The 24,056-nt window shown below is 32.1% G+C and overlaps 1 protein-coding gene across 1 annotated transcript in view; it reads left to right on the forward strand.

Moving 5' to 3' along the window:
• The window catches only part of RASA1 (RAS p21 protein activator 1), a 92,909-nt gene that overhangs the window by 29,889 nt on the left and 38,964 nt on the right, over positions 1-24,056 (forward strand). The window contains exons 2-8 of the mRNA XM_076008156.1: positions 6,652-6,804; positions 7,805-7,944; positions 8,571-8,637; positions 13,833-13,950; positions 17,698-17,729; positions 20,161-20,213; positions 22,923-23,073. Of these exons, the coding sequence (XP_075864271.1) occupies positions 6,652-6,804; positions 7,805-7,944; positions 8,571-8,637; positions 13,833-13,950; positions 17,698-17,729; positions 20,161-20,213; positions 22,923-23,073 (714 nt within the window). The remainder of the gene's footprint in view (positions 1-6,651; positions 6,805-7,804; positions 7,945-8,570; positions 8,638-13,832; positions 13,951-17,697; positions 17,730-20,160; positions 20,214-22,922; positions 23,074-24,056) is intronic.

Genomic DNA, 24,056 nt, shown 5'->3' on the forward strand with positions numbered 1-24,056 from the left:
TTCTTTTGTGGCCCACTGGTTTTACTTTGAAGAATGACTGACAAACTAGGGTTATTCTGACTTGAATATCTGGCAGCTGTTTTTTTGAAAAAGAACTAAGTTAGCCTGTCACTTTAAGGAAAATAACTGGCAGTATTTGGTGCTTTCAGGCAAAATTTGAGCTTTCAAGCAAAGGTTACAATTTTGGAAGCCTTATATCCGCAACTGTAAGTCTGAGAGCTTCCTGAATATTTAATGACTTTTCTGATGAGCTTGATAGTTGTTGTCAGAAGTTCCTAAGACCACACTTAGGTTCAGTGATTTGCAATAAAACATAACACAGCAAAGCTGTTATACTCACAGTAATAGTTTATTATAGCAAAAGGATACAAATTAAAATCAGCAATGGAAAAAGGTGCATAGGGCAGAGTCCCGGAGAGACTAGATGCAAGCTTTCAGTTGTCCTCTCCCAGTGGAGTCATATGGACAGTGCTTAAGTTTCCCAACAACAATGTATGACAGCACACATGAAGTACTGCCAACCAGGAAAACTCACCTGAGCCTTAGTGTCCAGGATTTTTGTTGGGGGTAGATCATGTAGGCCTGAAGAACCCATGTGGCTGACCTTAGTAACTTCATCAGTTTGACTCTAGAGATCAAACTGATACTGTGTGGACTAAAGCCCCCACCAAAAATTACATTTTAGCATAAAGTGTCTGTGTGGCTCAAGGCTTCTGGTAAATGAAGGCACTGTTATTAAACAGGATATTTCAAGGGCTTAGAGTTTAACTCTTAGGTGCTGGGCAAGGACCAGATCTGTCTTTTGGAATATGCAAAGTTTAGATAACACAGCCCCTTACTAAGTTAATCCTTTACTGCAAAATGATGTTTTAAGGAATGTGATGTTTTGATGTTATAAATGAATAAATATGCATTGCTTAGTGAACCAATATTTTTTCAAATGACCATTGCATGATAGGACTCATGATATTCATGAGTAAGAGATAGACATTGGTTGGTTGTTTATAGATATGGTCAAATTTTATATTTCATCTAATTTATAAGTAACTATATTAAGTAATAATCTTCATAGACTATGAACCAAAATAATATACAGCAATAGATTGAATACAGAAGCAAGTATGAAAATCCAGCTGTCTTCTTTTAAGTTAGATACTAAACAATTGTATGAAAACAGTTCCTTGTTTTTAGGAACGTCCTGCACATATACTGTCAAAGCCTCTCACTAGTATAGATACAAAGCTGTTTTGTGGTAACTTGTGGACTCACTGATTTCTTCTTCCATGTAGGAAAGGAGCTTTGTAAATTAAAGCTTCTGTGCAGTGCCAGAAGAGTCCAAGTTTACGGGAAAAGTTACTTGAGTGTACTATTTGACTACTACAGATTTGTGCTAATTTTATCTGTGCTTTTATTGCTGCTCTGCAATTGTAAATGTCTTCTAGACTTGCAATATATTTTCTCTTAGCTTCTCTTTCTTGGCATTTTAACATACTGCTTGAGGCCTACCCCCTTCCTCATTAGATGGCCTTGATTACTACTTTATTGGAAGAATTGAAGAATTGAAAAAATATTTTCAAGTTCACTCATCACTTTATATGTGACCTTAAAGAATTAGATATCTGAGGATTTTTTCATCCAAGAAAATTCATCTCAAAATAATTTTCTTTACTTTTTACCTTAAGGCTACCGTGTATTGTCCTTTACCATTCTGGGATTGTAGATGCTGTTGCTCTACCCATTCTTTTTTGTCTTTTTTGTTTTTAAGGAAAAGATGACCTTCCTTACTATGACTGAGGATTTCCCTCATACTCTTAAACTCATTTTTTTCAGATTGCCGTTAGAGCTTTCCAATATCAAACCTTAACTTGTATAATTGATAGTTGTAATGAAACAGTTTTGATAAGGATGTTAAATTTAGACTAATAGTACTACCCTTAGATTAAGAATAAGGATATACGGTTAAGATTCATTGCTGGGCTGTAAGGTTAAGATTCAATATGTTCCTGACATTTTGAAGGGTGTGTGTGTGTGTGTGTGTGTGTGTGTGTGTGTGTGTGTGTATTCCAGAGAACTAGTTCTACCCTAGCTTTTAGTTTAACCTTCACAAACATTTACAGACTCCCTACTGTATGCAAGGTACTCTGCTAAGAATGCTAGAGGGCAGGGGTCCTCAAACTTTTTAAACAGGGTTTCAGTTCACTGTCGCTCAGACCATTGGAGGGCCGGACTATAGTTTAAAAAAAACTATGAACAAATTCCTATGCACACTGCACATATCTTATTTTGAAGTAAAAAAATAAATAAATAAAAAAAAAACGGGCAAAAACACTCTCATGTGGCCCGTGGGCTGTAGTTTGAGGATGCCTGCTATAGGGGATATAAAAACTAGCAAGATTGGATCCTTTAGAGGAGGATTTTATGTCTTACTATGAGGAACGTGTAAAAAAAAAAGTAGTATGAGATAGAGAAAGATTAACATCTAAATGTAGAGGAGTTTAAAGGAGGGAGGTAATATATCCAGTTAAAGGGTATAAAAATGGCTTTAGGCAAATATACTTTAGACTGAAACTCAGAGCAAAATAGTGTTTTGACAAGCAAAAATGGAGTGATAAATGTATTGAGAGAAGTGGTCAAGCACAGATAGTATTTATTTGTGGACTAACAAGCAGTCTGGTTTGGCAGAAAAGGTAGGTTGGAGTCTTTTGTGGTGGTCTTTGAATGCCAAGTTGAATAGTTTGTACTTCACTTGGTATTGTATAGCCATTTGTAGACTTTTGAGCTATTAAAGTGAAATGAGTAAGCCTGTGGTTTAATAATAAAGCATATAAGGAAGATGAATCTTTCCATAGTTGTAGGAAGAATTGGAACAGTATGAGAGAAAAAGAGGGCCTGAACAGAGTAATCAAAGGAATGGGAAACTGAGGAGTAATTTGAAGGTACAATGTACAACTTGGCAGTAATTTTATGGGTAGGAAGATAGGAAGGATTCAGAGTTGCTTTAGAAGTTTTGAATTTGGACACAAGGAAGGATGCTGATGCCATTTAACAGCAAAGAGGCAGAGGGAGGAGTGTGTGTGTATCGTGTGTGTTTGTAGAAGTAGTTGCTGATTTTTAGATTTGAATAAATTCACCTTAAAGTAAAGATTCTTAACAAGTATTTGTTAATTTAAGCCTGGAATTTAGGGAGAGAATTTAGATTTAGAAAGGGAAATTTGGGAATCATCGTCATAGCGGTTATATAGTTTTAGCTGAATTGGTAGTGATATTTCCATGAGTAAGAATACATAGTGAGAATTGAAATTTTCAAAAGTGAAACTGAAAATACATAGTGAATTGAAAATTCTGAGGAAAATACCCCATAGGAAATACCTTAGTTTTAGGATGACCTTTGAATAAATTGAATACGCTTTTCACCCTCATTTTTAAAAATGTAATATAGGAAAAATACCCGAGAAAGCATAGGAAAGAACTCATGTATAAAATAGTGCCTAGCACATAGGAGGTGCTTAAAAAACTTTGTTGGATGAGTAAGTGTAGTTTGGTTGGGATGTAGAGTACTTATAGGAGAATAATGGGCAAGCTGTGGAGAACTATTGTGTGCTATAGTGGGTGATGTCCATTCCATTGACCCCCACTGATAGGATTATTGCAGAGACCAGACAAGAGGATAGATCTGGGGATAATTTGAACTTTTAAAGTGTTCTTTGAGGCATATTTTTGTGGGGTTGAATAAATGTTTTCTTACATTTCTTTGTGATAATACTATTTGTAGAGGCAGAAAGTGTCACATTTTAAAAAATTGAATATTTTAGACAAATATCCACTAGAGTAGTGTCCACTGTTGGGGAGTAAGATAATCTTATTGGGTTATATTGATATTTTGAGAAGCCATATGCCATGTTATTTTATATCTTGAAAAGAATTACATTGCAGACTTTAGAGAAATAAGGTAGATAGCATTTTTTTGGCTGCTGGGGTTAAATAGAATATATACTTTTCTATGAGGGACTGCCATGTTACGGTCTTTGAATTTTCTGGCAGATAAAATTTTTATGTATATAAAAAAGATTGTTAAAAATAGTTGAGAAACATTGTTTTTGAGTAGAAGCAAAGACTGGCATTTAATGGATATAGAAATTTACTTAGGGTCTATAAATCTGTGAAGTATGTGAATCAAATCTTATCATATTAGATTCATTGTGATTTATTTGTAAAGTATTTGTTTTAGTTGCATATGGTAATGCTATGTACAATTTGAATAAAATGATTATTTTTACCTAGTGTAATACTAATGATTTTCTCTTTCCCAAGTTTTTACATGGTGATAAAGATAGCATATTGTATCAGTTTAATTGAAGTGCTTTTTTTTTTCTGCTTTAAGAGTAGCTTTAAAGTATCGGGACAGATGCATTTAAAATGTTCTCGTTACTGAGTCACCGTGATATTTTGGAGTAAACCATATAGATAATTCAAGAAATTCTGACTTTCGATTAAGACCATTTTTTTTTTCTAGTACAACCAGAGGCTTGTAACAGTTGAAACGTTTTTTTGAGGATCATATCAACTACTTATAAGCTGGTTATTAAATAATTTAATTGCAGTTTATAGTCATAATAAAAAATTGACATGTTTTGCCTTATGTGTTTGAAGCTTATGAGCCTTTGGTATGAAAGGGAATTACCAATATTCAGAAAATAAAGTTGTTTATTTAGATTAATGTCTCTGTCTTGAACTGATTACCCATTTTAATGCTCAAATCTTATAGAAAGTACATAGATATAAAAACTAAAAACAGTAAAGGTCTTAAGTTAGATATTTATTATAAAATAGTGATTGTGTAATACCTTATGCACCTCTGTGTATCATCTTATGGTGAGTTGACAAGATGGAGATTAAATCTTTTATTTAATCTTAACATTTTGCTTAAAACACAACAGAAATTTAACAAATATCAAGTATACAAAAATAGATATTTGCTTAAAATTGTCTTAATTTTGTCTTTGTTGGATATATAAATCTGCTTTGTGGGATAGTTCATTGCTTTAGGTGATAAATAATCTACCAGTTTCAAATTCTAAAATCTAAGGGTATCCCATATATTTTCACAATGAAACAAACTTCCAGCCTGAATTTCAAAATTTTATTCTCATATGTCATTAAATTTTAGCACTTCAAGGGATCGTCAGTGGCCTCTGGTCTAAACTTTCCCTTTCAGGAAAACAAACAAACAAAAAACTCCCGAGCTCTTGAAAGTTAAATTTACTTGTCAGTTGTCTCAAAGATAATGGTTGCAGTAAGGCTAGGAATTTAGAAGGATGGGATATTGATTATTCTTTCCTTTCCTCTAATACTAACAGTTTATGTTTTCCCTATTAAGTTATAATAAAACTCTGTGAATAAATTTTTTATTGTTTTATTTTCAGTCTTATGCACAGATCTTTAAATAAATAGGTTGGTTTAGAAGAAAAGCAAAAATAATTCTTATTGAGGAGTTTTAAGTTTTTGTATTTTTGTTTTGTTTTTTCAAATAAAATATGGAGTCAAGAATAAAAAGCTTTCATTACAGCAAGCTTACAAAAATAGTCATAATAGTATGATAGTTTTATTTATCATTGGCTTATATGTGATATATTATATAATTAAATATATCAATGTAATATGAATGTTTATTATTTTCCTGTGCATGTTTCACATTAGACTATAAATAATTATCTAAGGATGTTTGGATTAAGTATCAAACATGCAAAAGTATTTCATGCCAGTTACTTTATAGATTTGTTACTATGCCCATATGATAATTCCAGTCTATTTCTAAGTATGCTTCTGTTTATATCCATCTATGAGGCTTTTATAGGCATAGATTGGTAGCATGGATGATGCTAGAGTTATAGCCAATTATTTAAGCAGATTGTCTGATATTATTCTACATAGGTAGAATATTGTCTGATTATATTCTACACAGGTAGAATATAATAATAGTTATATTGAGAGCAAGAAGGTTAGAGGGACAAAGGTGCTATTTATTCTCCACATGTTTGTTAAATAAATTTGGGAAGTTAAGCTCAAATCTGTGGTTATGGAGTAGATCATCTTAGCACCAAAAGGAATAATCAGCTTCATGTTGAAATAGGAAATTAGAATAGCAGCCTTTAAACAGTATCATTCTGTTTTAGTATCCCAGGACACAAACTCTAAAATGGAATAAATGTTTTATTTTCTCATAGTTCCCTTGTGCCTTTGTTATATAAAGTCTTGTTTCCTTTGTATATAGAGAAGTAGCAAATTAATCATCCATTTCCATTTGTCTATCTTTTATTTTTCTAAGTAAGGCTTTGATTGTGATAAGTGCTTACATTTTGAACAGATAGACAATCCTGGAAATAGGGAGATGGGTAGAAAAGGAAGAGATTTGTGTGGGAGATGGATTGGGCCCGAGTTTATAGCACAAATTAAAAACCGAGTAAGTGATTTTTTTAAGAGACTGAGATTAAAAATAGTTGAGTTAAAATTGCAGTAACTGTTTCAGAGTAAAATGTAAATGTTTAAGTTACATGTAGGTATTTAAAACCTCTTGTAGTGTTTTTTTCAACTACCAGTAGTAACTTCATGGCTGCTACTTTTGTTCTAATCTCTTATCTTTTTTCTTCCTAGGTGGTATCATGGAAAACTTGATAGAACGATAGCAGAAGAACGCCTCAGGCAGGCAGGGAAATCTGGCAGTTATCTTATAAGAGAGAGTGATCGGAGGCCAGGGTCCTTTGTACTTTCATTTCTTAGCCAGACAAATGTTGTCAACCATTTTAGGTAAGTCTTTATTCTTGTTATGAGGCCACATTGTGTAGCTGTTTTGATGTAGTATTCATAAATATGCCTGCTGTCATAAAGGTGAATGACTCATTGACATTAAATAGTGGAGAAAGAAACTTGCTCTCATTTAAAGAATTTAATCTGTGACTTAGAGTAGATGCCATTGAATGTTTATATTTCTTGTTTAAAAACATTATTATTGGCTATTACTGTGCTAATGAGTGAGTTGTGCAACGTTTGGGGAATGGTCACGTTTGAAGGTCTGGCTCGAAGGGGGAGGGGGGCAAGGGCAATATATGTTACCTTAACATTTGTACCCCCATAATATGCTGAAATAAAAATATAATAAAAAAATTAAAAAAAGAATTATAAATAAACTTTGTTAATGCTCAAATGAAATGTATACTTTTAGACTATGGAATAACAGAAAATATAGGAGAAACTTTAAAAGTCAAGGTTTGTGCCTTTTAATTCATTTTAGTTAGCCTCACTATTCTTACTATTTGCAGACATTTACTTTAGTGAAATAGTCATGTAGATTTTCAAGTACAGATATTAAAATCTGTATATATAAGTAGATTTACATATATTCTATTTTATTTTTATGGGAGAAATTAGAAAAAAATCTAGTATGTATTATGTTAATTGGTAAAATGTTTGTGTACCTTTGATTTTGACGTTTAAAAATAAGCTTTAGGAATACTGTCATACCACATGTAGTGTGTGAAAGTATTACTGTTCTTAATGTAAGTATTTCAGAAAATCTGTGAACTACTTTAGCCAGGAAAACTTATTAAGAATTGCTAATTCAGTTTTAAATATGGAAAGTGTAGGGGGGAGGTATCAGGGTGTGAATTTTCAAATGGTTGATATAATTAAAAGAAAACGAGTATGGAATTATGGATTTTTATAATGTCTTCATGAAACTTGGTTTTAAGAATTGGCTATAGAGATTTTTGTTATACTGTTTCATTTTGTTTTTTTCCTGTCCAAATAGGATTATTGCTATGTGTGGAGATTACTACATTGGTGGAAGACGTTTCTCTTCATTGTCAGACCTAATAGGTTATTACAGTCATGTTTCTTGTTTGCTTAAAGGAGAAAAATTACTTTATCCAGTTGCACCACCAGAGGCAAGTAAAACTTTAATAAAGCATCTTTCAAAACTTTATTATTTCACTTTAATAATGGTTTTAGCTCTTGATCAGTTCCTTATGATGTTTATTAAATTTGAGAAGGATTATATAAAATTTTAATTCTGCTTATAATGTCAGAGCAAAACTGACAACTTCTTTAATAATAAAGTAAATTTTTTTATAATTATATATTTATATAACTAGGTTTTTAAAAATAGTACTTTATAGTGATAGCTTAATAAATACTTTTCAGTGTATGAGAAGTAATTGATTGCCCAGTACTAATACTGAAGTTACTGTAAGATTTTGAAATGCTTCTACATCATCAAAGAAAGATTACCTTATATGTTTCATGTAGATTATGTAAAATTAAATGATCAATTCATATTACCTGATAACATATTGGTTATATTTTTTAAAGAATTTCCAAGAAAACAGCAAAAACAAGAAAAACATTTCTAGGCACTAGATGTTCAGGGTTTCAGTAAAAATTAATTTGAATAATCCTTTGGAGTTTATAATGTGGATTTTTATTGACTTTAACTTTGTGTGGATATATATCTTTTGACTTTGAGACAAAAAAAGACTATTTATCTTTTTAAATCTTTTTTTATGGTTTTTAGCCAGTAGAAGATAGAAGGCGTGTACGAGCCATTCTACCTTACACAAAAGTACCAGATACTGATGAAATAAGGTATTTTATAATATGTTTTCCTATATAAGCATTTGAAAGAGCTAGACTTTGAAGATTTATTGCTCTTAGACTAGGAAGGTTTTAAAATTTGAGGAAATAGCATACAGCAATGTAAAAGTGCTTTTAATATTTGGTCTGTTGTTTCTGTACTCCTGGGTTGGTTTATCTAATCCAGGATTTGGATTAGGGTGGCAATAGTGAAGATGACAGGAGAAATAACTTTTATTACACTGTCTGTGACAAAGTAAGGAGCATTACTTATAATTTATACCCTATTTAAATTTTTATTACCATGTGGCATTTATGCCCCAGTTATAAATGATACTCAAATGATAATTAAACTTCTTCTATAAATACAATGGGTGAATAATTTTAAATCTTAAGAATATGATTTTTTTTTATTAATATAAAATTTGATCTATTTTATAATTTGATAGTCAAATTATCAGTATCTTTTTTTAAAAGCTATTTAACTTTCCAATAGAAACTTTCTTACCAGTAAACCATTAAGGCTACTTCTGAATAATTACTGATTCTAAATATATAGGTTTTTTTACTGAAATGAGTAGCAACATTTAAAATATAGTGAAAACTTTTTGGGGTACTAAAAATTTCAGAAATATGGTACTAAAAAGCAAAGATTCATTGTTCTCTATTCTCTAGTAGGTTCCAAAAAAAAAACCTCACAAAGGTTCAGGTATCTGAGTCTCACAATTGGAATTTTATTTTTATATGGCTGTTCGCAAAATAATGAATTCTCATTTAATTCTTATTGACATACGTTTATTTGTGATCTAACCTGGAAAGGCCAATAAAAGAAAGAGAAAGGAGAAAATATATGTATTAAAGAACAGCAGTGATGAATTACAAATTCAGGCAGTTTAGATAATTTGTATATTTCATTGCAATCATCTAGAACAGCACTTTTCAAAATGTGTTCCCTGTAATGCTGGAGATCTTCCAGATCCATTTAAAAGGTCCATATATTAGTCAGGGTTCTTCAGAGTAGATTTATTATGAGGAATTGGTTCACACAATTAGGACAAGTCTCATGTCTACTGTTTGTAAGCTGGAGACCCAGGAAAGCCATTGGTGTAATTCAGTATAAGTCTAAATACCTGAAAACCAGGAGAACCAATGATGTAAATCCCAGCTTGGGGTCAGGAGAAGATGAGATAATGTCCTAGCTCAACTAGTGAGGCAGAGAAAAGGCGTGAATTCCTTCTTCCTCTACCTCTATTTTGACCCTTAGTAAATTAATTGGATGATGCCCACCTATATTGGGGATGATGGAGATTGTTCTTTTTTTTTTTTTTGAAGGTGTCTTACTATCTTGCTGTGTTGCCCCGGCTGGCCTCAAGCTCTTGGGCTAAAACCACCTTTCCTCCTCTGCCTCTGCCTCCAAAATAGCTGGGGCTACAGGCATGGCCCACCATGACCATCTGGTGGGATACGGTCCTCTCATTCAAATGCTAATCTCACTAAATCCACTGATTTAAATGCCAATTTCATCCAGAAATACCCCCACAGACAAACCCAGAAATAATGTTTAATCTAGGCATTCTGTGGGACACCCAGTCAAGTTAACATATAAAATTAACCATCACAATCCATGAAACCAAAATTGTTTTCACATACTAAGACTTAATTTGGCCTTTGCACTGTGACTTTTATAGTGATGGTGCAAAAGCAATGGATAGTAAAACTGCTGATGTCTTAGTAAAAATCAAGGCAGTCGTGGCCCTAAAGTGTACAGTATTTGTCACTGCCACACACTTGGAGTTAATCAAAACCAATTTCACTTGTTGATGAGGCACTAAAAAATGTTTATTAAATTTCAACCCTTGACTACACATCTTTTTGATATTCTGTATGATGGAATGAGAAGTATATATAAAACACTTTTGCTGTACACCAAAGTTTAGTGTCATGAGGAAAAGCAGTGAGTTGAGAGTTGAACTAGCTTGCTAATACACACCATTTTTACTTGACAGGCAAACTGTGGTTATTCAGACTTGAGTGTTTGATATATTTTTGAAAAGGAACAAAGTGAGAATGTTATTTCAAGGAAAAAAACTAATTGTATTTATTGCCAATACAAAATATGAGTTCTTGAGCAAAAATTAGAATTTTAGAAACCTTATAATAGCATTCAAGAGCTTGACAGCTTCCCAAATCATGACCTTTTTGATGAGATTGGTGGTGATATTAAAGAATGAGATGTTTTGATAATGTATTATGTATTAACAACTGGAAGATATACATAGCTCAAGGACCCAATATTTTCTGAATGATCAATGAGTGATGTTACAAAATCATGTACTGGTAAAAGATAACATTTGAAGTGCAAGGTAGAATAGCGGATGCCACTGGAAAGCTTAGAGAAAGTTCATTGATATATAGTTTTAGATTTCACATTACAACTAACCTTCAAGAAAGCACCATTTGTTGAGTTCTTGGTGTATTATCATGGAATATCTATAATTTTCTGAAAAAGGTATTAAAATATTTATCTCTTTCACAATTGCATGTTTATTTGAAGCCAGATTTTCTTTATATACTTCAAGCAAAAAATCATATAGCAACAAATTGAATGTAGAAACAGATATGAAAATCCAGCAGTTTACAGTTAAGCCAGATATTAAAGAGATTTGTAAAAATATGAAATGGTATTTTCACTAACTTGTAAAAGTTATAATTATTTTGTCATATTCTTTAACAAGATACATTATTTTTTAAGGAATTAGTAAATATTTAAAGACTTAAAAAATTCTAATATGATAAGTATAAGTAGATATAACACATATAAATAAAATCCATAGGATATCAATATTTAAGAGTATTAAGGGGTCCAGAGAGACCCCCCAAAATTTTTATAACTGCTCATCTAGGAAGATAGAAGTTTAAATCAGAATTAGGATGCGTAAGTTTTAATTTGATGATATAAACTTGTATGAAGTTATGAGTCTTTTAAAAAAAATTTGAATATACTTGTGAATTTTTTTAAGGTAAAAACATCTGAAAATGAATGAGATTTAAAGTACTTCAACCTTTTTGGGGGGAAATGCAAAATAATACAGACTGAATTTTATAGTTATCTTATTTATACCAGTAGGCTTTTTATTTTTTTAAGTTTTTGTTTTTGCACTATAAGAAGTTGGCATAGCAACAATAACAGAACTTGAAAGTTTAAAAATCTCTAATGACTACTTTTGACTAAGAAATGAAATTTGCCATTTTCATTTCTGTTTTAGTTCTTGTCCCTGTGAACCCACTTCTTACACACTTAGTAATTTTCTTTAATGTGCTAATTAATGTGGTAGCTGGTTCTAGAATGGAATAATTCATTTGATTAAGTGATAATGTCTATCATTCCTCTAGTGAAGTATTGGCTATCATTAAGAAGGGTTGTAGAAGCAAGACAGAATGCAGTATTCTGTGATTATTCAAATACAGTATAAAAAAACGTGTACAAGTTCTGTTTGCTGAAACTTGTCCAAGAAACAATGCAATTTGAGATAGTTTAGAGAAAACAATGAAAACTTTCAAGGATATGAGAACTTTTTATTCTTCATACTTTCTTAATGGAACTTTAGTTTATGAATATTAAAACTGAAAGGAAAATAGGTGAAAAATATATGACAGATATGGTTGTAGAAATAGAGTCAGTGGTAATGTCCAGCTAATCTTGAAACATTAAGTGTTCTTTTGAGCCTGAAAGGAAAAATTCAGATTTTTTTTTTTTTTTGAGTCAGAGTCTCGCTTTGTTGCCCAGGCTACAGTGAGTGCCGTGGCATCAGCCTAGCTCACAGCAACCTCAAACTCCTGGGCTCAAGCAATCCTGCTGCCTCAGCTTCCCAAGTAGCTGGGATTACAGGCATGTGCTACCATGCCCGGCTAATTTTTTCTATATATATTAGTTGACCAATTTCTATTTATTGTAGAGATGGGGTCTCGCTCTTGCTCAGACTGGTTTCAAACTCCTGACCTCGAGCAATCCGCCTGCCTTGGCCTCCCAGAGTGCTAGGATTACAGGTGTGAGCCACTGCGCCCGGACTAAATTCAGATTTTTTGATGGCTTTATATTGATGATATACATCAGCAGCTTGTTGCTCCCTTATTGTGTGGAGGTTGAAAACATCTAGGTTCAAATGAAAGTAAACTGAGTTGTATATGTGACCCCCTCCTCTGAAATTGATAACACAAAAAACATGCATGCTGTCTAATACTATATCCCTTGGTACCACTTTCAGAGAAAAAATGCAGTACTCATTGGATGATGGGTGTCTGAGTAAATAAATAAGCCCTATTTTTTTTTAATAAGAAAAATGTTAATTGGCATAAGCATCTACATGATAAAGTTAACTGTGTTTATCTATAATAAACATTTTGGAGTGTTTTATTATATGCATCCTCTTTGATAATCAAAGTATTTATGCATTTAATAAAACATTTTGTAAGAAAATATATTTAATACTTCATAGTGAATTTCTTTTTTATTGATATAATTATACATATTTATGAGGCACATGTGATATTTTGATACATGCATACAATGTATAATAAAGTCCCACAATTTAAAGAAGGAAATCTATTCCTCATTTTACTTGCCTCAAAGGGAAGAAAAACAAAAACAAATGAAGAAATATGACTTTCCTTGCTCTTGTACTATATTTTTCTGCATATTTGACTCCACTGGTAGTATTTCATTAAAAAAAATAAAATAAAATACATCAACTTTTTCTAAGTAACTCTATATCTTGTATATGTATAATGCGTTAATTATATTTATTTGTGGTTTTGATTTTATAGCTGACCTACATCTGAAAATAATAACATTAAAACTTAAATTTTTCAACTTAATTTCCTCGGAGTTATGCCCCAAAGCCTGCAATACACATATAATTAGTTATTATTTATAAACATTTTAGTTCAAATCTAAGAATAATTCATGATATAGATAGTTCATATACTATTATCAAACCCATTTTACTTATAAGAAAATTAAGATATAGATTATTAAATGTTTTCAGTTTTACATATAGATAATGCCAGAAACAGCCAAAAATTTAGAGTATTTGACTCAAATTCTTGTATTTTCCAATATCATATTATGTCTGTGTTGTGGTATATGGCTATTCAAGTTTCCATGTTTAAAATTTTAATTTTACTAACTTTATGATTGCTATTTTCAGTTTCTTAAAAGGAGATATGTTCATTGTTCATAACGAATTAGAAGATGGATGGATGTGGGTTACAAATCTAAGAACAGATGAACAAGGCCTTATTGTTGAAGACCTAGTGGAAGAGGTGGTAAGTTTTGTTTTTTTTCTTCTCAGTTCCAGATTCTAAGTATTTTATAAGATTTGGAACTTGTCCATGATCAGGGAAAGTAGATATGAATACATTCTTCTATGAAAGACCTTAATTCAAAAGCGTAAGGAATTTTTCATTAAAATCTATTTACTATTAATAAATGCTATTTATTTGTAGAAAAATTAATCAAGCTAGCATGGTATAATACATAGCTGCCAATTTTCGGAAAGCTTTCATGAGCTTCCATGAATTAAAAATGTATTAACATACACATCTTTTAAGTAAGAAAAAAGTGTATTAACATTTGGGTTTATTTTTATCCCTTTTTTGCCCTCTTGTTCTTCCTCACAAATGAAGTTATGGCAGACTGATCATGGTGGCACATATTTGGTTTCAGATCCTTTATCTTCCAAATATATGCATAACTTTCCAGTAACTTTGCAAAAATCCAGTTAGTACACATATAATTATTACATGCTTCTACATTTTGAATATTCTCCTTGTTTTTGTTGCTATCACATATAATATATTATTAGTTGTCTTATCACAGTATAAATTACCATATGTGTGGATTTTTTGGAAGCAGGTCAGCAATTTCAAGCAGCATTTACTTGAGAGATAATACTTAGTGTCACTGAAATATATCAAACATTATATTAAAATTTTGGAATTCTCTTTTTCCTTTTGGATTTGTTCAGTGGGATAGAATATGGCTTTCTGTTGTCTTTTACGACTGTCACAGTTACTGTTTTTAAATTATGCCACAAACCTGATAGTATGCTGAAACCTGTGCTCTGATTATTGCTCCAGGCAAATGGTAGTGGAGAGTATTCTACTTTGCTCTTTTTTTTTTTTTTTTGAGACAGAGTCTCACTTTTTGTTGCCCTGGCTAGAGTGAGTGCCATGGCATCAGCCTAGCTCACAGCAACCTCAAACTCCTGGGCTCAAGCGATTCTCCTGCCTCAGCCTCCCAAGTAGCTGGGACTACAGGCATGCACCACCGTGCCCGGCTAATTTTTTGTATATATATTTTTAGTTGGTCAATTAATTTCTTTCTATTTTTAGTAGAGACAGGGTCTTGCTCAGGATGGTTTCGAACTCCCAACCTCGAGCAATCCGCCCGCCTCGGCCTCCCAGAGTGCTAGGATTACAGGCGTGAGCCACCGCGCCCGGCCCTTCTTTGCTCTTAATTGTCTTGTCTGCCTAATCTGGCACCCAGATCTTGATGTATAGAAGTAAAACATACTGAGGAAAAGTGGAAGAAGTTGAGGAAATGGTATGATACATTCCACACTCATACTCACATAGTTACTTAGTAGAAAGAGTTGGAATTAAAACTCTTAATTCTCAGGTTAGTATTCTGTATACTATAGGAGGAGAGAGTATTATTCCATATAGGCAAGAAGTATTAAAACTGGAGCATCTATTGTCTGTATTGGCTTTCTTATAAAATTTGTTAGTTAAACTTTTATGTTGGATTTCTCTTTCCCTGCTGTACCACCCACCCTCTTCCTCCTCCTCATTATTTATTTATTTATTTATTTATTGATTTATTGATTGATTGATTGATTGATTGAGACAGAGTCTCACTTTGTTGCCCAGGCTAGAGTAAGTGCCACAGCATCAGCCTAGCTCACAGCAACCTCAAACTCCTGGGCTCAAGCAATCCTGCTGCCTCAGCCTCCCAAGTAGCTGGGACTACAGGCATGCGCCACCATGCCTGGCTAATTTTTTCTATATATATTAGTTGGCCAATTAATTTCTTTCTATTTACAGTAAAGACGGGGTCTGGCTCTTGCTCAGGCTGGTTTCAAACTCCTGACCTTGAGTGATCTGCCCGCCTAGGCCTCCCAGAGTGCTAAGATTACAGGCATGAGCCACCACACTGGACCCTCCTCATTATTTAAAGGAATTGCAGTATAGTTGAATTATTCTTGAGCTCTCAGAATTCTGGATCAAATTTAAAAAGAACAAGTTAACTCGATATGAGTGAACAATGTGATATGATTGCTAAAAACAAATATAGTTATACTTTGAATTAATAGTGCAATAATTACAAGTTAGAATTAAATAATTTTCACTCCAATATTTAGAATAATTTTTCACAATGGGCTTTTATTGTAAGATAGTGAATTTCTTATAGATTGAAAAACCATTTGGACGTTGTCTAGATTTTGGAGATGTTTTAGGAATTCAGTTAGTGGTTGCATTTAAGAAATTTCCCCTCTAAAATTCTAATTAGTGTTCTCCAAGCACATTTATACTTTTATGTTTTAACTGTAGAACGTATGCTCTGTGAGAGGAGGGATTTTTGTCTGATTCAATGATATATTCCCATTACCCAGAATAGTGTCTGGCATTAGTTGGCATTCAGTAAATGTTTGTTATATTTATGAATGTTTGTATGCCTATACTATTCACTCTTCCTTGATACTCCTGCCCTGATACACTGCCTTGTAAAATTTGATTCATTGTTATCGGTTCATTCAGTTCATATGTCACCCCTTCTTTCACAGGGGTTTTAATTGCCTTTCTAGATTACCTTAGGCTAAATTGTTTCCTCCTGTGTTTCCATAGCAGCTTGTTAATTCTACATTCCATTACATTGTATAAATGAATTTATTGTGTAAACGTCTAAAAGAAAATAACTCCTTTTGGGCAAAGATAATACTGTTTGTTTTCATAGTTTTTTTTGTTTTTTTTTTACCATACTGCCTAGACTATAGTATATTAATTTAGTGAGTACTTGCTTTTAGTTTAATTAGGTATTTAATGAATGAGGACCAAATTGTGGGAAGTAAATCCATCTATAGTTAGCCCATTTTTCTACTCCTTCCTTTGTTATTTATTCACTGAAAACTCAGTGCCAGGGTACTATGCTAGATATTAGGACTACAGTTCAACAGATACTCAATGAAAACTATGTATTCAACATTGTGCTGGTGCTTGTGCCGGTGGTGGGTGTTAAAGAATGGCAAAGACCTTAAGATGCATATAGCCACTATAGTGGCATGAATGATACTAGTGTATCATAAAAAGTAGAAATATAGTATAGAGTGAAGTTCAAAAGATGACAAAAGGAGGGATGTCTTTGTATTCAAAGTAAAAGTTGATATTTACTTTTTAAGGGCCCAAAATGTCTTGCTGAGGAGGTAGCATTTGAGATAGATCCTTCCTAAATGTTTATCTAACAGGTAGCAAGCAATATGTGGAAAGAATATTCTAAGAACAAAAAGAACAAGCTGCAATGGTGGGAGATTGAGAAATGGTTATGTGTATTCATGGTTTAAGTACTTAAAGAGAATTGTTAGTATGAAGCAAGAAATGTGGACTTGAATCCTATGATAGAAGAGTTTGGTTATGGAATGACGGGTGTGTAGGCAGTAGAGAGATATTAAAGGTTTGGTTTTAAAAATTCGTTTTTGTTTGGTTTGTTTTTTCTTAATGCAGGGCAGAGCTGAAGTTGAAACTGATGAATCCAAATTAGAGTGGTGGGGTGGGACACAAAGGTAATTATACTAGTTGGGCTACTGAAATAGTTTAAGGGGGAAGGAGGTCTGTATTAGCGTAATGGCAGCAAGGTTAGAAGAATAAAGGAGAGAGTTAGGGAAAGATATTTCTTGAACAGAAACTTCTTTTATACACATATGGGGAGATATGTTTGAAGATAGGATTTTATGAATTTTAATAAAAGTAGATTCATAGTTTATTATATAAAATACTATCTTAATGTCTTCCCTTTAGGGCCGGGAAGAAGATCCACATGAAGGCAAAATGTGAGTTTGTGTTAATTATTAAAAGAAAAAAAAATTGTAAACTTACTAATTGGAAAACTTTGGCCAAAAATATTTTAAAGTGTTTTTGGACTGACTTAAAAATGTTTTTTATTTGACTTAGGAGACTGATGTCTAAATATTTTCTTAAGGATCTAGTGATAAAGTTTTATTTTTAAATAAAAGGTAGCTTATACTCTTGTATCATAAAACTAAAGACTTTCAATAAATATTACATTTACAACTATGAATGTTACAGTTCCTCACATTTTTCTATATAATTGATAATTCATAGTATTTCTTGTTTTTTTTCTTTGCTGATTGAGCTTTGTAAGTATTTCTTGTTTTTATAGCCACATCTTTTATGCATTTTATGGTTCACATTTTTTTGCAGGGGGTGGTCAGAGAACTATTTCCCAAGATAATGGTTCTTTACCATTTTAATAAGATTCTATAAGGTTTTTTTTTTCTTAGTCTTTCAGACTGACTTTATGTATGTTTTCTTTTCAAAATCTTAACCATTAATCCAAATTCTGTCTTATTCATATTATTTTAATAGACTGTTCATATTGTAATATCTTTTTAGTAGAATTTTTTCTTACTATCCTGTCAGCATTAGGTACATGGGTGTAATGGAAAGCTTGCCTCATGTATTTGCTTTTTCTGTTTTCTAACTACCAGAATTTACAAACATTAAGCTGAATACTCCATTTGTAGTCACCTTACTTAGTTCTCCACCCTTCCTTAAGTGGAATATATAAGATATTATATTTGAGTTTATTTTTCTTACTGTTTCATGGAGCTACAAAATAGACTCTGTTAGTGAGACTGTATCTTATTGATTGTATTAGTTTAAAGTCTCCCTCCTACCTATATTAGGAGTTATAAGTTCTAATTAATGCTTGGAGAAGTCAGATAGGTAACATACAAAAGCGAAGTGGGTCAGGTATGTATTTTCCCATTTTTCTCTAAACACAATAATTTTGATTTTTTCTCCCCTCTTTGATAGAGATCAAGGTGCATGGAACTATTTCCCTACTGTCAAAAAGCCACACTGTAAGTGTGGTGATAAATGGCAACTGGCATTCACTCTTGGTGTTAGGGAAGACTGTGGGAAGTAGAAAACTAGAAGGTGTTTGCCTGTTGTAAGGTGGTCGCTGTATCTAGTTGATGTGTTCAAGAATGTGAGTTTAGTGTTGTGAGAGCCTCCTGATTTTCAAGAGAACCTATAATTTAGATTTTTATTCCTATTTTAAGTAGTTCTTTCAAATAAAAAAAAGTAGGTTAAATGCCAGTAAATAAAACTATATCCATTTTTCTCATAAAGTATGAATCCCACTTTCAGTGGGACATGTTTTCTTATTTTTAATACTGGAGTTATTCTTCCATTTTCCAGGCTTTATATAATTTCTTACTCATTTGGTATTTAGGATAAGTTAAATGTTCATTGTTAGTTCATTTTATATGTGTGTGCTTCCTAAGGAACAGTGACTATGGCAGTGAAGTGGCACTTTAAATTCTTCAAGCTGTCTTCAGTAACATCCACAAGTGCCCTTTGAGATTAAATAGATGATATAACTTTAGCTGAGTTTCTTTCCAGCTCCCTCTTTCTACAATGATGACGTAGAAAGGTGTTAGCCAGATAGATAATAGGCCTTCATGTAAATAAGAGGAGATTTTAAATACTTCAATGACTAGTAAATAATTTTTAAAGCAGATTTGTCATTTTATTTGAAGGTAAAATTTAAAGACTTTATCATGAGTTATGTATCTTGACTATAATGACATTTATAATAATTTCTAAAGGCTTAATTTAAGAATACAAAATATAAAATAGCAACTGAGTTTGCTAGGTACCTCAAGTAGAATTAGGAGTACTACATCCTTTTTGTTTAGTTCTTGATGTTAGTATCCACTTATTCTCATCACCCTATCTTATTTTCTGGCTTTCAGTAAAGTATACATCAACATTTTGATTTTATTTGAAGAGAAAATTTATCACATTATAGGAAAATTTACTTTGAGAGAAATATGAGAAAAATCGAATCATTAATTTTTTTTCTGAGTAATTCTAGAGTGAGCTCTACCTGTATTACTCCTCCTCTCCATCATTCCCCTAAAAAGAATAGAAGAGCTAACTATGAAGTAAGCATGTAACAGTTTCATTATCAGGATTAAAATCTCTGCTGTTTTTCTACTGTACTTAATATGGAAATTGTAGTTTATATTTGGTAGTTTCTATTTTGTTGAAATTAAACATGGTATGTCTACAGAATGTAACAAATGTGATAAGAATGAGGTAATTTGATCAATTGCATTGTATTTCAGTATGTCAGTTTGAATTAAACTTACTGTGTTGGCTGTTTAGTTTTGATCATATGATAACAGCAAAAAGGACTTTTGATTTATATATCTAATTGGTTCTCTTTTTAAGATGGTTCCATGGGAAGATTTCCAAACAAGAAGCTTATAATTTACTAATGACAGGTACTTGTATATTCACTTGTCTTTTCTAATGCCTATTTAAAAAGAATAGAAAAGCGAACCAACCATTTATCATGTATTTTGCCTTCAGCATTTAGTTAATGTGTATGCAAGTTATAATTTCTTTTCTAGCACTAAAAAGCTGGTGCTTTTTCTTTTGGTTTTAATTGAAACATACATGTAGTATAAAATTTAATGAAATATTTTCCTTTTACACCAGGCCCCTGGCCTCTTCCCCAGAAGTAATACCAGATGACAGTTTTTTCTCTATGTTTCTGAAAGTTTTCTGTGTCTATGTGAATCTCCCTTCCTTACCCCTACATATACACACATTTACAGGAACATGTAACACACTTTTGCATGTTAGGATATATATTGGGAGATCATTTCTTTTGTTCAGATATAAATTTTTATTATTTTTTTAATAGCCATAAGCTTTTCCCTATATAAATACCATAACTAATCAGTTTCCTATAGAGGGATATTGTGTTGTTTTTATTTCTTTTGCCATTCTACTGCAGCAGACATTCTTGTGTTTATCTTTGTGTACTTGTGGAATTATATACTTGAGGCTTATTTAAAATGCATGGATTTTAACATTTCCCAAAACTCTTGTAGCTATACAGAAATGAAAAGTAAAAGGTGACTTGTATAGTGAGTTTATTATTTAAAATGAAAACCATCCTGTCATTCTTTATTCTTACTAAATATTTAAGGCTAAATTTAATTTAACTGCCAAATAGTTCTTCAGTAAACCACATCATATAAAGATCTGATTTTCTGAGACAAATTTAAACTGTAATATGTAATGTAGAAGTTTTATTTCTTTAAAAATGACCCTTGTTTGATACTATCTATATTTGGTGAAATAGAATCTTGTGGTAAATAAACTATTAATTATTAAAGATACGATCTGAATTCTTTTAAGCCATAAGGCATTGCACTTTAATATTTTGTACTTTGAAAGATTTGAAGCAGTTTTGAAGTGCCTAATTTTATTGTGAGGATGTAGTTTTAAGTGGGTTCAAAAAATAAACAATATGATAATGCTATATGGTAGTAATAGAGAACAAATACTAAACCAGAATGACGTTCTATCAGCTTTCAAAATGGGACAAAAAATATTCATTGTAGTGAATTTATTGAATTTTGGATATAAGTTTCTTTTTTGGAACTTATGCTCACCAGATAATTGAGGCATTCACTCTTGTTTTAGGCATGTAAACTTGAAAAGGAATGCTAAACTTAATTTCCTTACATTAGTTTGTATTTTCCTTGGGTTGTGTGCTTTTTTGAGAATCTGATGGGATTTTTTCCCCTGAAAAGTTCACATAAGCACTTACATGAACAATTTTGTATGAAATTCCTGTCTTACCCTTCTAGAAGAAGTATAGAGAATATACTGGATTCTTGTTACCAAAATTTGTTGTATCAACTTAGAAACACTTTTATTTCAGCCTATATTAAATTACACAGTTTCTGCAACTTTTTTGTTTACTTATGTATTTAAGCCTGATGTTGAAAGAGGTTTATGTTTTACTTCTTTGTATTGAATGTGAAATTACTTGGTATTAAATGCCTTGGCTAGATGACTGGCACTATTAGTAATTTACACAGAAATTACATCTGATGTTTTAAGCATTCATCCTATTTTCCTAAAAACAATCAAGTCCCAATCTTTTCTTTTTTTTTTTTTGAGACAGAGTCTCGCTTTGTTGCCCAGGCTAGAGTGAGTGCCATGGCGTCAGCCTAGCTCACAGCAACCTCAAACTCCTGGGCTCGAGTGATCCTTCTGCCTCAGCCTCCCGGGTAGCTGGGACTACAGGCATGCGCCACCATGCCCGGCTAATTTTTTATATATATATCAGTTGGCCAATTAATTTGTTTCTATTTATAGTAGAGACGGGGTCTCGCTCTTGCTCAGGCTGGTTTTGAACTCCTGACCTTGAGCAATCCGCCCGCCTCGGCCTCCCAAGAGCTAGGATTACAGGCGTGAGCCACAGCGCCCGGCCCCAATCTTTTCTATATCATTAGGATTTAAATGGAGAAATGGCAGAGCATCTCTGTATTAGGAGTCACTACTAATTAAAGATATCAAAAAGACTTCTCTAAAGTTAATATGAAAATATTTAATATATGATTATTTGCTTTTACATGCTTTTTCAGGATTATGCCGTTTGAATAAAATATTACATATGTGTGTTGATTTTGATAACATACAAAAATTTTTCAGTTGTTTTGAACCTACCTTTGTAAGATATTGGTACTATTCTCTTATTACCGTCATTAATGTTTTATAATTCATTGAAACACTGATAAAGTACAGAGTATTCCTAAGCAAAATTGGTCTTAAATTTTTAGAGTCTTCTTAAGAGGATTTATAGACAGAATGTATGAGTTTAGCCAGTATCCCCTAATTGTGCTTAGGTTAGTCTTTCCATTATTGGTCAGCAATAAATGCTGCAAAATTTCCGTTCTGTGTTTTTATGTAATAAAGCTGGTAAGTTATACCAGAGATTTAGCAGACATGTAACATGGTTGGTTGTGAATTATCAACTAGAAAATATGAAAAAATTGTCTTAACAACCACAAGTTCCTGGTGAAAATTTACATGTTTATGACTTTGAATGTACTTTGTAATTATACTACTTAATATTTTTTTCTTTTTTATTTGATAATTAGGAAATAAAACTAACAGCTTAATTTTTACAGTTGGCCAAGTCTGCAGTTTTCTTGTGAGGCCCTCAGATAATACTCCTGGTGATTATTCACTTTATTTTCGGACCAATGAAAATATTCAGCGATTTAAAATATGTCCAACACCAAACAATCAGTTTATGATGGGAGGCCGATATTATAACAGGTAAATCATGAGAAATTTTTAGTTATCTTTTACTTTTGGCAAACTATTTGCAATCTTGATACTATAATATATCAGATTGAAAATTATATAAAAGCTCTTCACTTTTTAAAATTACAAGACCTTTCATATAATTTGTAGTAGTCATGTCCAAAAATTTTTTAGGCAGTGTCATAGATGAATAAAAGTTAATAACTTATAATTTGTTTCCTTCCAAAATTGAGATTTAAAAAATCATTTGTACATTAGCTATTTGCAACAAATTTGCTAACTCCATACATTATCTGTAGGAGAAGTAAAACGTCTAATCTAAGAAAAAGAAAATACATTCTTTTATCAGTGAGATGTTTTAATAGGAAACAAAGATTCCTAAAGAGTTAATGAGATTTATATGTTACCATGTAATTGAGTTGTTCTCCAGTTGATATTTCTTGTTTGTAATTAGAAACAAACAAAGCAAACTTACAAACAATACTTCTTGTTTGTAAGTATTGGTTTCTACTTCTCACCTTCAAAGTAAACTCTTTGCTTCTCTCAGCATTCACAATGAATTTAAGTTATTTGATTAGGAAGGATAAGTTAATAGAAGAAATCACATAGTAGAATGTCAGCATTTTTTCTGTAAAATAGAAAGTAATCTTCATTTCTGGATAAAGGTTTTCCTATACCTGATTACTCAAGTAGCATTGTTTTCTCTTTTGGAGACTGGCATAATCTTGTTCTAAAATACTGACATTTGCCTAGTTTAGCCCCTAAATATCACAGCAGCATTATCCATCCCAATTAGAATTTCTCTCAATTTCAGGTAGACTTTTGAATGAATAGAGATCCAGCAGCTGGTTTATCTGGAAAACAAAACAAAAAAATAACTTCTTCTAGTTGCTTGCTAGGGTTCAGTGGACAGTTGTAAGATATCAGATGGAAGATATGCGTCTCGGCAGTTGTACTCTTTTTCATACTTTCTGTGCACATTTAAGCTGCTTCAG

This window comes from Microcebus murinus, chromosome 11, assembly GCF_040939455.1.
Source record: "Microcebus murinus isolate Inina chromosome 11, M.murinus_Inina_mat1.0, whole genome shotgun sequence".
NCBI lineage: Eukaryota > Metazoa > Chordata > Mammalia > Primates > Cheirogaleidae > Microcebus > Microcebus murinus.